The 12998-nt window shown below is 33.3% G+C and overlaps 1 protein-coding gene across 1 annotated transcript; it reads right to left on the reverse strand.

The window, feature by feature from the left end:
- Positions 1-10899: 10899 nt before the first annotated feature.
- On the reverse strand, positions 10900-12087 carry LOC129957293 (uncharacterized). The gene has a single exon (XM_056069556.1). The coding sequence runs from the start codon at positions 12085-12087 to the stop codon at positions 10900-10902; it is 1188 nt and encodes a 395-aa protein (XP_055925531.1).
- Positions 12088-12998: the final 911 nt, after the last annotated feature.

A 12998-nucleotide genomic window follows, 5' to 3' on the forward strand; every position in this document is an offset into this window, starting at 1 on the left:
TGAAGTTCAAAAATTTCAGATAAAAGAATGTGACCCATAAATGCTCCGACCCAGTCGTGAGGTGATGAAGCAAAAACAAAATAGTGTTGCCTTTGTTCACACACACACACACACACACACACACACACACACACACACACACACACACACACACACACACACACACACACACACACACATTATTTCTTAGTTACCTTTTATTGTGAGTCATGTACGCAGAACAACTTTTTCATATGGTTTTCAAGAGAAAATTATTGAATAGGAGATGGAATTTGCTTTTGGTACCGTTGCCAGAAGGATACTGTAGTGAATAGCTTATAAGCCAATTAACAAGTACGCTACCCGAGCAATTGCTTTTCTATTGTGGTCATGTTACTGGGCTGCAAACCACAAGGTCCCAGGTTCTATCCTCGCACATCCCACTCCGTTAATATTGGTGACCTCGGACGATGAACCTTCAACCTTCGTACAGCTGTTGTGGCGCCATCTACCCTCAACAAACCAAATTCGTCAGACTCACTTGACGCAGCAGCCAAAGTCGTCAGATTCAATTGACGCAGCAGCCAAAGTCGTCAGATTCAATTGACGCAGCAACACAAATCACGAGGTCCCATGTTCTATCCTCGCGCATCCCAAACCGCACAATACAAACTGAAGGAATCACTTCACTGTATTTAAAGTAAAAATAGGTTTCTAATTATTAGCATTTATTTTCAAGATATTTAAAATGGTTCCAACAAAATGAATGTAAACTAAGTACTTTCAAAGAAATATAATTGTTTAATTCGTTATTTTAAATGTTGGAAAGAAAAAAATGTATCAAAAATTATATTAGACAATAATTTTAGTTGCATGAAACGAAAGAAGATTTTTAAATCTTTCGGATTAATGTGAAAAGAAAAACATTTCCTTTCGATTCGCACGAAAGACACGGACACTCGACAAAATCATAACTAGAGATTGTATAATCTTTCAATAAAAGTATCATGAGATATTAGTAGAGAACTGTTTTTCAAATATCTGTTGACATTCAGAGTCCGATTGCGTTTAGGAATATGACCTTGAAAAGGGCAGAAACTCTGGGTATCAGAGTTCAGATTAAAAATGTAAGGAAGCTAAATATGTGGGGGAAAAAAAGCTTGAGTATACAACCACACCATCATTCCTTACAGTGCTAACCAGAGATATAAGTTCTAGATTGAAAACAGCTCTTCGTTTAAGATTTCATGCTATACCTATACTAAAGGCAAGATACTATGTATGGTAGAAAGAGGTTATGCACATGCGCGTGAAGGGAATATCCATAAATTATTCATTTTAAACAGACATTTGTGAGGTATATTGCTGATATTTGAAATGAAATTAATAATATATTCCGATAAATTTTTTAAAAAAATATTACAACTTGAAAAGAAATTTTTTTTTTCAACAAACTTAATATCTTAAAAAAAGGGAAAGAATTCAAAGAGTTAGGATCGAACCTGCAGGAACTGGATGGCAGCTTGACACCCGCAACAAAACCAAGCATATCACTCGCCCAATGCTGCAAGTTAAAGCCACGTGTTTATTTATTTATTTATATTCTATAATGGTGCAAATACCTGCTTGAAAGCCATGTCTCTATCAGAATGAATGTCTGCGCATGCCCAGAATCTCTGACCTAACTGAGACTTTTATTTCTTCAGTTCCTTTATTTTGGAAGAAATTTTAAATAAAATATTGAATTTATTCATTTACACTCTATAATGGTGCAAATCTCTGCATGAAAGACATGTGTATATGTAAGAGTCTGCGCATGCCCAGAATCTCGGACTGAATTTATTCTTTTATTTCTACAATTTCTGTATTCGGAAGTATTTTTAAATAAAATATTGAAATCTTTGTAAATTCTGGTCAATTATAACTATTTGAAAAGAAAAATATTAATTTTCACTATTCTTAAATTTAAAAAATTAAATAAATAAAATGAAAAAAAAAGTAAAATGAATGTGGAGAGCGCGGAGCGAACCTAGGGCCCCACTGTCTTGTACGTTGACACTCGGACCACAAAGCCACATGCGATCCGTTGGGAGAACGAATTTAAAGCCAGATGATTATTTATTCATTTAAATTCTATAATGGTGCTAATCCCTGCATGAAAGCCATGTGTATATCAAAAAGAATGAGTCTGCGCAACCGAATTTATTCTTTAATTTCTACAATTTCTTTATTTTGAAGTATTTTTAAATAAAATTTTGAAATCTTTGTAAATTCTGGTCAAAATATAACTATTTCAAAAGAAAAATATTAATTTCCACTATTCTTAAAATTAAAAAATTAATAAATAAAATGAAAAAATAATAAAATGAATGGCGAGAGCGCGGCTCGAAAATACGGCCACCGTCTTGCACTTTGACACTCGGACCACAAAGCCACATGCGATCCTTTGGGGGAAAGAATTTAAAGACACATGATTATTTATTCATTTACACTCTAGAGTGGTGCAAATCTCTGCTTGAAAGCCACGTGGATATCAAAAAGAATGAGTCTGTGCATGCCCAGAATCTCTGAACGAATTTAGTCTTTTATTTCTACAATTTCTTCATTTTGGAAGTATTTTTAAATAAAATATTGAAATCTTTGTAAATTCTGGTCAAAATATAATTATTTGAAAAGATAAATATTAATTTTCACCAATTTTAAAATTAAAAAATTAATAAATAAAAAAACTGAATTGAATGTCGAGAGCGCGATTTGAACCTGCGACCATTGTTTTGTAACATGACACTCGGGCCACAAAGCCACATACGATCCGTTGGATGAAGGAATTTAAATCCACATGATTATTTATTCATTTATACTCTATAATGATGCAAATCTGTGTTTGAAAGCCATGTGTATATGAAAAAGAATGAGTCTGCGCATGCCCAGAATTTCGGACCGAATTTATTCTTTTATTTCTACAATGTCTTTATTTTGGAAGTATTTTTAAATAAAATATTGAAATCTTTGTAAATTCGGGTCAAAATATAACTATTTGAAAAGAAAAATATTAGTTTTCTCCATTCTTAAAATTAAAAAATTAATAAATAAAATGTAAAAACAAACAAACAAAAAAAAAAAAAAAAAACAGTGAAATGAATGTCGAGAGCGCGATTTTGACTTGAGGCCACTGTCTTGCACCTTGACACTCGGACCACAAAGCCACATACGATCCGTTGGGTGAATTTATTTAAAGCCACGTGATTAATTATTCATTTACACCCTATAATGGTGCATATCTCTGCATGAAAGCTATGTGTATATCAAGAAGAATGAGTCTGCGCATGCCCAGAATCTCGGACCGAATTTATTCTTTTATTTCTACAATTTCTTTATTTTGGAAGTATTTTTTAAATAAAATATTGAAATCTTTGTAAATTCTGGTCTAAATATAAATATTTGAAAAGAAAAATATTAATTTTCACTATTGTTAAAATTAAAAAATTAATTAATAAAATGTAGAAAAAAAAGAGTAAAATTTATGTTGAGAGCGCGGGTCGAAACTACGACCACCGTCTTACACCATGACACTCGTGCCACAAAGCCAAATATTATCCGTTGGGGGGAAAGAATTTGAAGCCACATGATTATTTATTCATTTACACTCTATAATGGTGCAAATCTCTGCATGAAAGCCAAGTATATATCAAAAAGAATAAGTCTGCGTATGCTCAGAATGTCGGACCGAGTTTATTCTTTTATTTCTACAATTTCTTTATTTTGGAAGTATTTTTAAATAAAATATTGAAATCTTTGTAAATTCTGGTTAAAATATAACTATTTGAAAGAAAAATATTAATTTTAACCATTTTTCAAATTAAAAAATTAATAAATAAAATGAAAAAAAGTGAAGTGAATGTCGAGAACGAGAATCGAACCTACGGACACCTTCTTGCACGTTGACACTCGGGCCACAAAGCCACATATTATCCGTTCGGGGAAAGAATTTAAAGCCACATGATTATTTATTCATTTACACTCTATAATGTTGCAAATCTCTGCATGAAAGCCATTTGTATATCAAAAAGAATGAGTCTGCGAATGCCCAGAATCTCTGACTGAATTTAGTCTTTTCTTTCTACAATTTCTTTATTTTGGAAGTATTTTTAAATAAAATATTGAAATCTTTGTAAATTCTGGTCAAAATATAACTATTTGAAAAGAAAAATATTAATTTTCACCAATCTTAAAATTAAAAAATTAATAAATAAAATGAAAAAAAAGTGAAGTGAATGTCGAGAACGAGGATCGAACCTACGGACACCTTCTTGCACGTTGACACTCGGGCCACAAAGCCACATATTATCCGTTCGGGGAAAGAATTTAAAGCCACATGATTATTTATTCATTTACACTCTATAATGTTGCAAATCTCTGCATGAAAGCCATTTGTATATCAAAAAGAATGAGTCTGCGAATGCCCAGAATCTCTGACTGAATTTAGTCTTTTCTTTCTACAATTTCTTTATTTTGGAAGTATTTTTAAATAAAATATTGAAATCTTTGTAAATTCTGGTCAAAATATAACTATTTGAAAAGAAAAATATTAATTTTCACCAATCTTAAAATTAAAAAATTAATAAATAAAATGAAAAAAAAGTGAAGTGAATGTCGAGAACGAGGATCGAACCTACGGACACCTTCTTGCACGTTGACACTCGGGCCACAAAGCCACATATTATCCGTTCGGGGAAAGAATTTAAAGCCACATGATTATTTATTCATTTACACTCTATAATGTTGCAAATCTCTGCATGAAAGCCATTTGTATATCAAAAAGAATAAGTCTGCGTATGCTCAGAATGTCGGACCGAGTTTATTCTTTTCTTTCTACAATTTCTTTATTTTGGAAGTATTTTTAAATAAAATATTGAAATCTTTGTAAATTCTGGTCAAAATATAACTATTTGAAAAGAAAAATATTAATTTTCACCAATCTTAAAATTAAAAAATTAATAAATAAAATGAAAAAAAAGTGAAGTGAATGTCGAGAACGAGGATCGAACCTACGGACACCTTCTTGCACGTTGACACTCGGGCCACAAAGCCACATATTAACCGTTCGGGGAAAGAATTTAAAGCCACATGATTATTTATTCATTTACACTCTATAATGTTGCAAATCTCTGCATGAAAGCCATTTGTATATCAAAAAGAATGAGTCTGCGAATGCCCAGAATCTCTGACTGAATTTAGTCTTTTCTTTCTACAATTTCTTTATTTTGGAAGTATTTTTAAATAAAATATTGAAATCTTTGTAAATTCTGGTCAAAATATAACTATTTGAAAAGAAAAATATTAATTTTCACCAATCTTAAAATTAAAAAATTAATAAATAAAATGAAAAAAAAGTGAAGTGAATGTCGAGAACGAGGATCGAACCTACGGACACCTTCTTGCACGTTGACACTCGGGCCACAAAGCCACATATTATCCGTTCGGGGAAAGAATTTAAAGCCACATGATTATTTATTCATTTACACTCTATAATGTTGCAAATCTCTGCATGAAAGCCATTTGTATATCAAAAAGAATGAGTCTGCGAATGCCCAGAATCTCTGACTGAATTTAGTCTTTTCTTTCTACAATTTCTTTATTTTGGAAGTATTTTTAAATAAAATATTGAAATCTTTGTAAATTCTGGTCAAAATATAACTATTTGAAAAGAAAAATATTAATTTTCACCAATCTTAAAATTAAAAAATTAATAAATAAAATGAAAAAAAAGTGAAGTGAATGTCGAGAACGAGGATCGAACCTACGGACACCTTCTTGCACGTTGACACTCGGGCCACAAAGCCACATATTATCCGTTCGGGGAAAGAATTTAAAGCCACATGATTATTTATTCATTTACACTCTATAATGTTGCAAATCTCTGCATGAAAGCCATTTGTATATCAAAAAGAATGAGTCTGCGAATGCCCAGAATCTCTGACTGAATTTAGTCTTTTCTTTCTACAATTTCTTTATTTTGGAAGTATTTTTAAATAAAATATTGAAATCTTTGTAAATTCTGGTCGAAATATAACTATTTGAAAAGAAAAATATTGATTTTCACTATTCTTAAATTAAAAAAATTAAATAAATAAAATGAAAAAAAAGTAAAACGAATGTCGAGTGCCCGTGGATCGAACCTACGGCCACATCTTGCACGTTGACACTCGAACCACAAAGCAACATACAATCCGTTGGGGGAAAGAATTTAAAGACTGATTATTTATTCATTTACACTCTATAATGGTGCAAATCTCTGCATGAAAGCCATGTGTATATCAAAAAGATTGAGTCTGCGCATGCCCTGAATCTCTGAACGAATTTAGTCTTTTATTTCTACAATTTCTTTATTTTGGAAGTATTTTTAAATAAAATATTGAAATCTTTGTAAATTCTGGTCGAAATATAACTATTTGAAAAGAAAAATATTAATTTTCACCAATCTTAAAATTAAAAAATTAAGAAATAAAATGAAAAAGAAAAATATTCATTTTTTGATATACACATGGCTTTCATGCAGAGATTTGCACCATTATAGAGTGTAAATCAGCAAATAATCAAGTGTCTTTAAATTCTTTCCCCCAATGGATCGCATGTGGCTTTGTGGTCCGATTGTCAATGTGCAAGACGATGGCCGTAGGTTCGATCTGCGCTCTGGACATTCATTTTACTTTTTTTTTCATTTTATTTATTTAATTTTTTAAATTTAAGAATATTGAAAATTAATATTTTTACTTTTCAAATAGTTATATTTTGACCAGAATTTACAAAGATTTCAATATTTTATTTAAAAATACTACGAAATAAAGAAATTGTAGAAATAAAAGAATAAATTCCGTCCGAGACTCTGGGCATGCTCAGATTCATTCTTTTTGATATACACATGGCTTTCATGCAGGGATCTGCACTATTATAGAATTTAAATCATGATCTATTATTTATAAATAATCTCCTATTATTTATAAATAATCATGGGGCTTTAATTTCGTTCTCCCAAAGGATCGTATGTGGCTTTGTGGTCCGAGTGTCAACGTACAAGACAGTGGGGCCATAGGTACGCTCCGCGCTCTCGACATTCATTTTACTTTTTTTTCATTTTATTTATTTAATTTTTTAAATTTAAGAAAAATTAAAATTAATATTTTTCTTTTCAAATAGTTATATTTTGACCAGAATTTACAAAGTGTTCAATATTTTATTTAAAAATACTTTCAAAATAAAGAAATTGTAGAAATAAAAGAATAATTTCAGTCAGAGATTCTTTGCATTCGCAGACTCATTCTTTTTGATATACAAATGGCTTTCATGCAGAGATTTGCAACATTATAGAGTGTAAATGAATAAATAATGATGTGTCTTGAAATTCCTTCCCTCAACGGATCGTTTGTGGCTTTTTGGTCCGAGTGTCAAGGTGCAAGACAGTGGCCGCAGGTCAAAATCGCGCTCTCGACATTCATTTCACTTTTTTTTTTTTTCATTTATTTCATTTTATTTATTAATTTTTTTTTAGAATAGCGAAAATTAATATTTTTCTTTTCAAATAGATATATTTTGACCAGAATTTACAAAAATTTCAATATTTTATATACTTTAATATTTACCTACTTCCAAAATAAAAAAAATTGTTGAAATTAAGAATAAATTCGGTCCGACATTCTGGGCATCCGCAGACTCATTCTTTTTGATATACAAATGGCTTTCATGCAGAGTTTTGCACCTTTATAGAGTGTAAATGATTGGATTTGGATTTGGATTTGGATTTCTGGCGCAAGATCCTAATATAGAATATGCTGCGCCGAAACAGTTTAAAATTTTCACAGCAAGATAAAAAGTAGTTTATCGTTACAAAAAGTGTAACTGACAGCGTTCAAACTAGTCAAAAGTTAAGGTAAGAAGGTATTAAAACTATATGTTAAATTTCATGGATGATATCAACATCTTTAATGTACGAAAAAATGTTTGGATGATGCGTCTCACCCAATAAAGAATCTAAGGTAAAATTGTTGGACTTAAAATGCTTGCAACGAAGATCAGTAAAACTTGCGCATTCTATTAAAATGTGACGAATTGTTAAAATATCTCCACAATTAAAACATACTGGTGGTGGCTCGGCAAAAAGTAAAAATCTATGTGTCAAGCGAGTGTGACCAATGCGTAGTCGGGATAAAATTACATCATAGCGCCTGCTTAGTTTTGAAGACCAGTTGGCCAATTGTGGTTTAATAAAATGAAGCTTGTTGTTAGTTTCCATGTCCCATTCATTTTGCCACTGGCGATAGCACCAACGAATAATCGCTGTACGCATATCTTTATAAGAAAGACGTTGGGGCAAGATTACGCTCGCCGACTTAGCTGCTGTGTCTGCGATTTCATTTCCAGAAATGCCCATGTGTGAAGGGATCCAGGAAAGCAAAACTCTAATATTTTTTAAACATAGAAGTCGGTATATCTTCTTCACTTCCTGTAGAAGTGGATGACCAAGAGATGAAGAGTTTAGAGCCTGCAGAACACTCAGAGAATCCGTGTAAATAACAGACTTATGGATATGTTGTTCATCAATATATTTGAGGGCTAAGTAAATAGCGGTTAATTCCGAGGTAAAAACAGTAGAAAAAGGATGAAGTTTATAACTTATAATTCGATGTCCATGAACAAATGCGCAACCCACATGATCAGATGATTTAGAACCATCCGTAAAGATGGGTTCATAAGAACAATAAAATTCACGATGATGTTTAAAAAGTGCAATAAAAACCGAGCTATCAGTGTCTGATTTTCTAAATTGTTTAAAAGGGTCTTCAAAGTGTAATTTGTCCTCCATCCATGGAGCTGTATTTGGACTATCCTCCTCATATATTTGTATATCGCTAAAATCATTTGGCAATATTCTTTGTACACGCAATCCCAAATGAGGTATGTAGGATTTGCGCGAATTAAACAAGCGATCGTTAACGTCATTCCGGATTTTCTCATGAAAAGGATGGCGTTTATTGGATAAAATACGATAGAAATAAAACAATGATAGCTTCATTCTCCTATTTGACAAAGGAGGCTCAAACGCTTCAGCATACAAACTAGCTACTGGTGATGTCCTAAATGCTCCAATGCACAATCGGAGACCTTGATGGTGAACAACGTTCAAACGTTTAAGGTAAGATTGCCTAGCAGAGCCATAAATAAAACATCCGTAATCAATTGTTGATCGAATGATACCTCGGTAAACTCTTAGTAGGCACGTCCGATCAGCACCCCAAGAAGTATTGGATAAAACCCTCAGAATGTTTAATGACTTCAGGCATTTACTCCGCAAATATGTAATGTGCGGAAGGAAAGTCAATCTTTTATCAAAAAATAATACCTAAAAATTTGTGCTGATCCTGAATGGAAATTAAATTACCTCTCAAGAACAATTCTGGCTCTGGATGAAGGGGACGTTTGCAGAAGTGCATAGCAACTGTTTTCTGAGGAGAGAACGTGAAACCGTGTTTATTTGACCACTCTACAATGTTATTTATCGCTGTCTGAAGCTGCCTCTCAATGTATCGCATGTCGCGGGCATAACAAGAAATTTGCATATCATCTACATATAGTGTCTTGTTGACAGTTGCTGGTATAACAGATAAAATAGGATTAAGAGCTAAAATAAAGAGTGTCACAATATACAGCCTTGTGGGACACCTTCTTCCTGGCAAAAAACATTGGAATAAGTATTCCCAAGCCGCACTTTAAAATATCTCTGGTGTAAAAAATTTTGAATAAAAAGAGGTAAATGCCCTCTAAACTTAAGGTCGTAAATATTTTTCATGATCCCGTATCTCCATGCTCGATCATATGCTTTATTTATATCAAAAAATACTGATACCAAATGATTCCTTTTTATAAAGGCCGTTCGAACATCCGTTTCCAAGGCCAAAAGATTATCAATTGTTGAACGATTCTTCCGAAAACCGCTTTGAAAAGGGGAAATAAATTCATTTTCCTCCAGTATGTGAACGAGGCGTGCGTTTACCATTTTTTCAAAAACCTTACATACGCAACTGGTCAGGGCTATTGGTCTATAGTTAGATGGCTCTTGTGGATCTTTTCCTGGCTTTGGTACAGGGGTTATTATTGCAAATTTCCATTTATCAGGAAACACATGCTCTTTCCAAATTCTGTTATACATGAACAGAAGATTTTGGAGGGATCTGTCAGATAAATGCTGCAGCATTGAATAAGTAATTCCATCCGGCCCCGGTGCTGTCTGTTTTGTGACAGATAATGCTCTGCGCAACTCCGAGATGGTAAAATCAGCATTGTAAGATAAATGCTTTTTTGTTTTAAAGCGTAGTTTGATGTTTTCTTGGTATTGTTTGTGCGTGAGGAAAGGTTCCGTGTAATTACTCGCTGAACATACAGAGGCAAAAGCTTCTGCAAGAGCATCAGCCATTTCCTGAACACTGGAAATAATTTCCCCATTCTTCTTCAGGCAAGAGATGGAACGATCAGGATATATTCCGCATACTTTTCGAATGCTGGTCCACATATATTTGGAAGTTGCATCAGAATTTATGCTCGATACAAATTTAATCCAATAAGTCCGCTGACTTGTCGTCAAAGAGGGGTTCAAGACTCGGACAGCAACAGCTTGCAAATTTGTATGTAATGGAATGATAGACGAGGGTGTATTATGGGATACAAGGAGAGCAACACCTCCAGTAGCTCGATCAGATTCATTATCCTTTCGTATAAAGCTATAACGTCTGATTTTCATAGTGTCTGACGGTTTCAAATACGTTTCTTGTAGAGCTATACAAATCGGATGGGTTTCACTAATTAAATCTTTAATATGAGTTGTTTTATTACGGAAACCACGGCAGTTCCAGGAAATAAATTTGGCCATCAAGATTGGGATTTATCTGGAGGTTTTTTCTTTTTTTCCCCACCTGATTGATTTTTAGAGGTAGTAGACCGGTCTAATTCCATATCGGAGAACTCAGAAGACGACGTGTAAGTTTTTAAGAAATCTTCTGCCACAAGGGGTCGATTCAATAATGCTTTCCTTTTTGTTCTTTGTTTTGCATTTACTTTAAACGCTTTAAGAGATGATATCGTGGAGATTTTTGTTTTATTACTGCAATTACGTTTGGCAATTTTATCATTTACAGGATAATTGGATGACATCGAAGGAACAGAGGAGACTGCTGGCAATTTTGTAGTTTGATTTGAAACTGAACTAGTGGGTGGTAATTGAGTTATACGAGAATCGGTTTGAGCACTACTACATGTTAGTGTTGCTTTTAGTATACCAGAGTAAGATGCACCAACTTTTGGAGTTCTATCATTTATTAATTTTCTTGCTTCTGCGAAGGATATATTTTTCCGTATTTTTGTGGATATAACTTCCTTCTCTAGAGTCCATTTAGGGCAAGACTTGGAGAAAGAAGTATGAGACCCAGAGCAATTAACGCACTTCATGGTGTCTGAATGGCAATTATTTATCTCATGTCCAGGTTCAGCACATTTTGCACACATGATCATTTTGCTACGACATGCTTGCTGGGAATGGCCGTACCTTTGGCATTTAAAACACCTAAGAGGGTTAGGTATATATGGTCGAACTCTACAAATTTGGTATCCTGCTTTGATTGACTTAGGAAGAACTGGAGTTTGAAAAGTTAATACGATGTGTTTTGTTGGTATAAGTTGACCGTCACGCCGAATGTTGATACGACGCGCGGCGCATACTTGCTGGTCTGAAAATTCTGTTACAAGATCTCCATCAGATAAGTCGATGAGATCCGGCTCGAAAATGACACCACGTGAAAAGTTTAAAGTTTTATGTAAGGCTGTTTGGACAGGAAAATCTCCTAATTTGGTGAGTTTACTAATAAGAAGAGCTTGTTTCTCGGAAGTCTGCAACAAAAGGTCACCAGAACGTAGTTTTTTAATGTTTTGTACTTCACCAATTGTTGATTGTATTAATTTGTTTACAAGGAAAGGAGAAACTCTATGAAATGTATTTTGAGTACTAATGATCATGAAACGAGAATTAGATGATGCTACAACGACGTTAGAAGAAGAGCCCATATGATATGGATTAAGGTTCGGGCTCGACGGCACCGCCCACCACGGAGCCCAACAAGGGATGGCAGCCACCGGCTCTGGCTCACCCCAGCCTCAGCGCTTACCATGGTGCTGATCGAAACCTATACGCTAGGAGTCACCCCCGGGGACAGTGACCACCCTTAACGCCAAGCCAAAAATATTAGAAATGGTTGGGAAAATAAGGAGAAATGTTCAGAAACATAGAGGAAGTTTTGGAGGAAATTAGTGAAAATTTTTGTGGAAAACTGGAAAAACTATGAAAATTTAAAAATAGGAGAGAATTTAGAGAAAAAGAAGAAAAATGCTTGGGAAAATAGGGAGAAAAGTTCAGAAACATTGAGGATGTTTTCGAGAGAAATTGTGAACATTTTAGTGTAAAACTAAAAAAATTATGAAAATTCAAGAAAAAATAGGAGTGATTTTAAAGAAAAATAGGAGAAATGCTTGGAAAAGTAGTGAGAAATGTTCAAAAACATAGAGGACGTTTTCGAAAGAAATAGTGAACATTTTAGTGTAAAACGGTTAAAATTATGAAAATTTAATTAAAAATATAAGAGATTTTACCGAAAAATAGGAGAAATGCTTGGGAAAATAGGGAGATATGTTCAGAAACATAGAGGACGTTTTCGAGAGAAATAGTGAAAAGTTTAGTGAAAAACTAAAAAAATTATGAAAATTCCAGAAAAAATAGGAGTGATTTTAAAGAAAAATAGGAGAAATGCTTGGAAAATAGTGAGAAATGTTCAGAAACATTGAGGAAGTTTTGGGGAGAAATAATAAAAATTTCAGTGAAAAACTGGAAAAATGAAAGTTTAAGTAAAAAATAGCAGAGATTTGAGAGAAAAACAGGAGAAATGCTTGGGAAAATATGGAGAAATGTTCGGAAACATAGA

The sequence above is a fragment of the Argiope bruennichi genome, chromosome 11 (genome assembly GCF_947563725.1).
Source record: "Argiope bruennichi chromosome 11, qqArgBrue1.1, whole genome shotgun sequence".
NCBI classification, from domain to species: domain Eukaryota; kingdom Metazoa; phylum Arthropoda; class Arachnida; order Araneae; family Araneidae; genus Argiope; species Argiope bruennichi.

Coding starts and splice junctions, on each gene's coding strand:
- LOC129957293 (XM_056069556.1), bottom strand. CDS start 12,087: ATGGGCTCTTCTTCTAACGTCGTTGTAGCATCATCTAATTCTCGTTTC.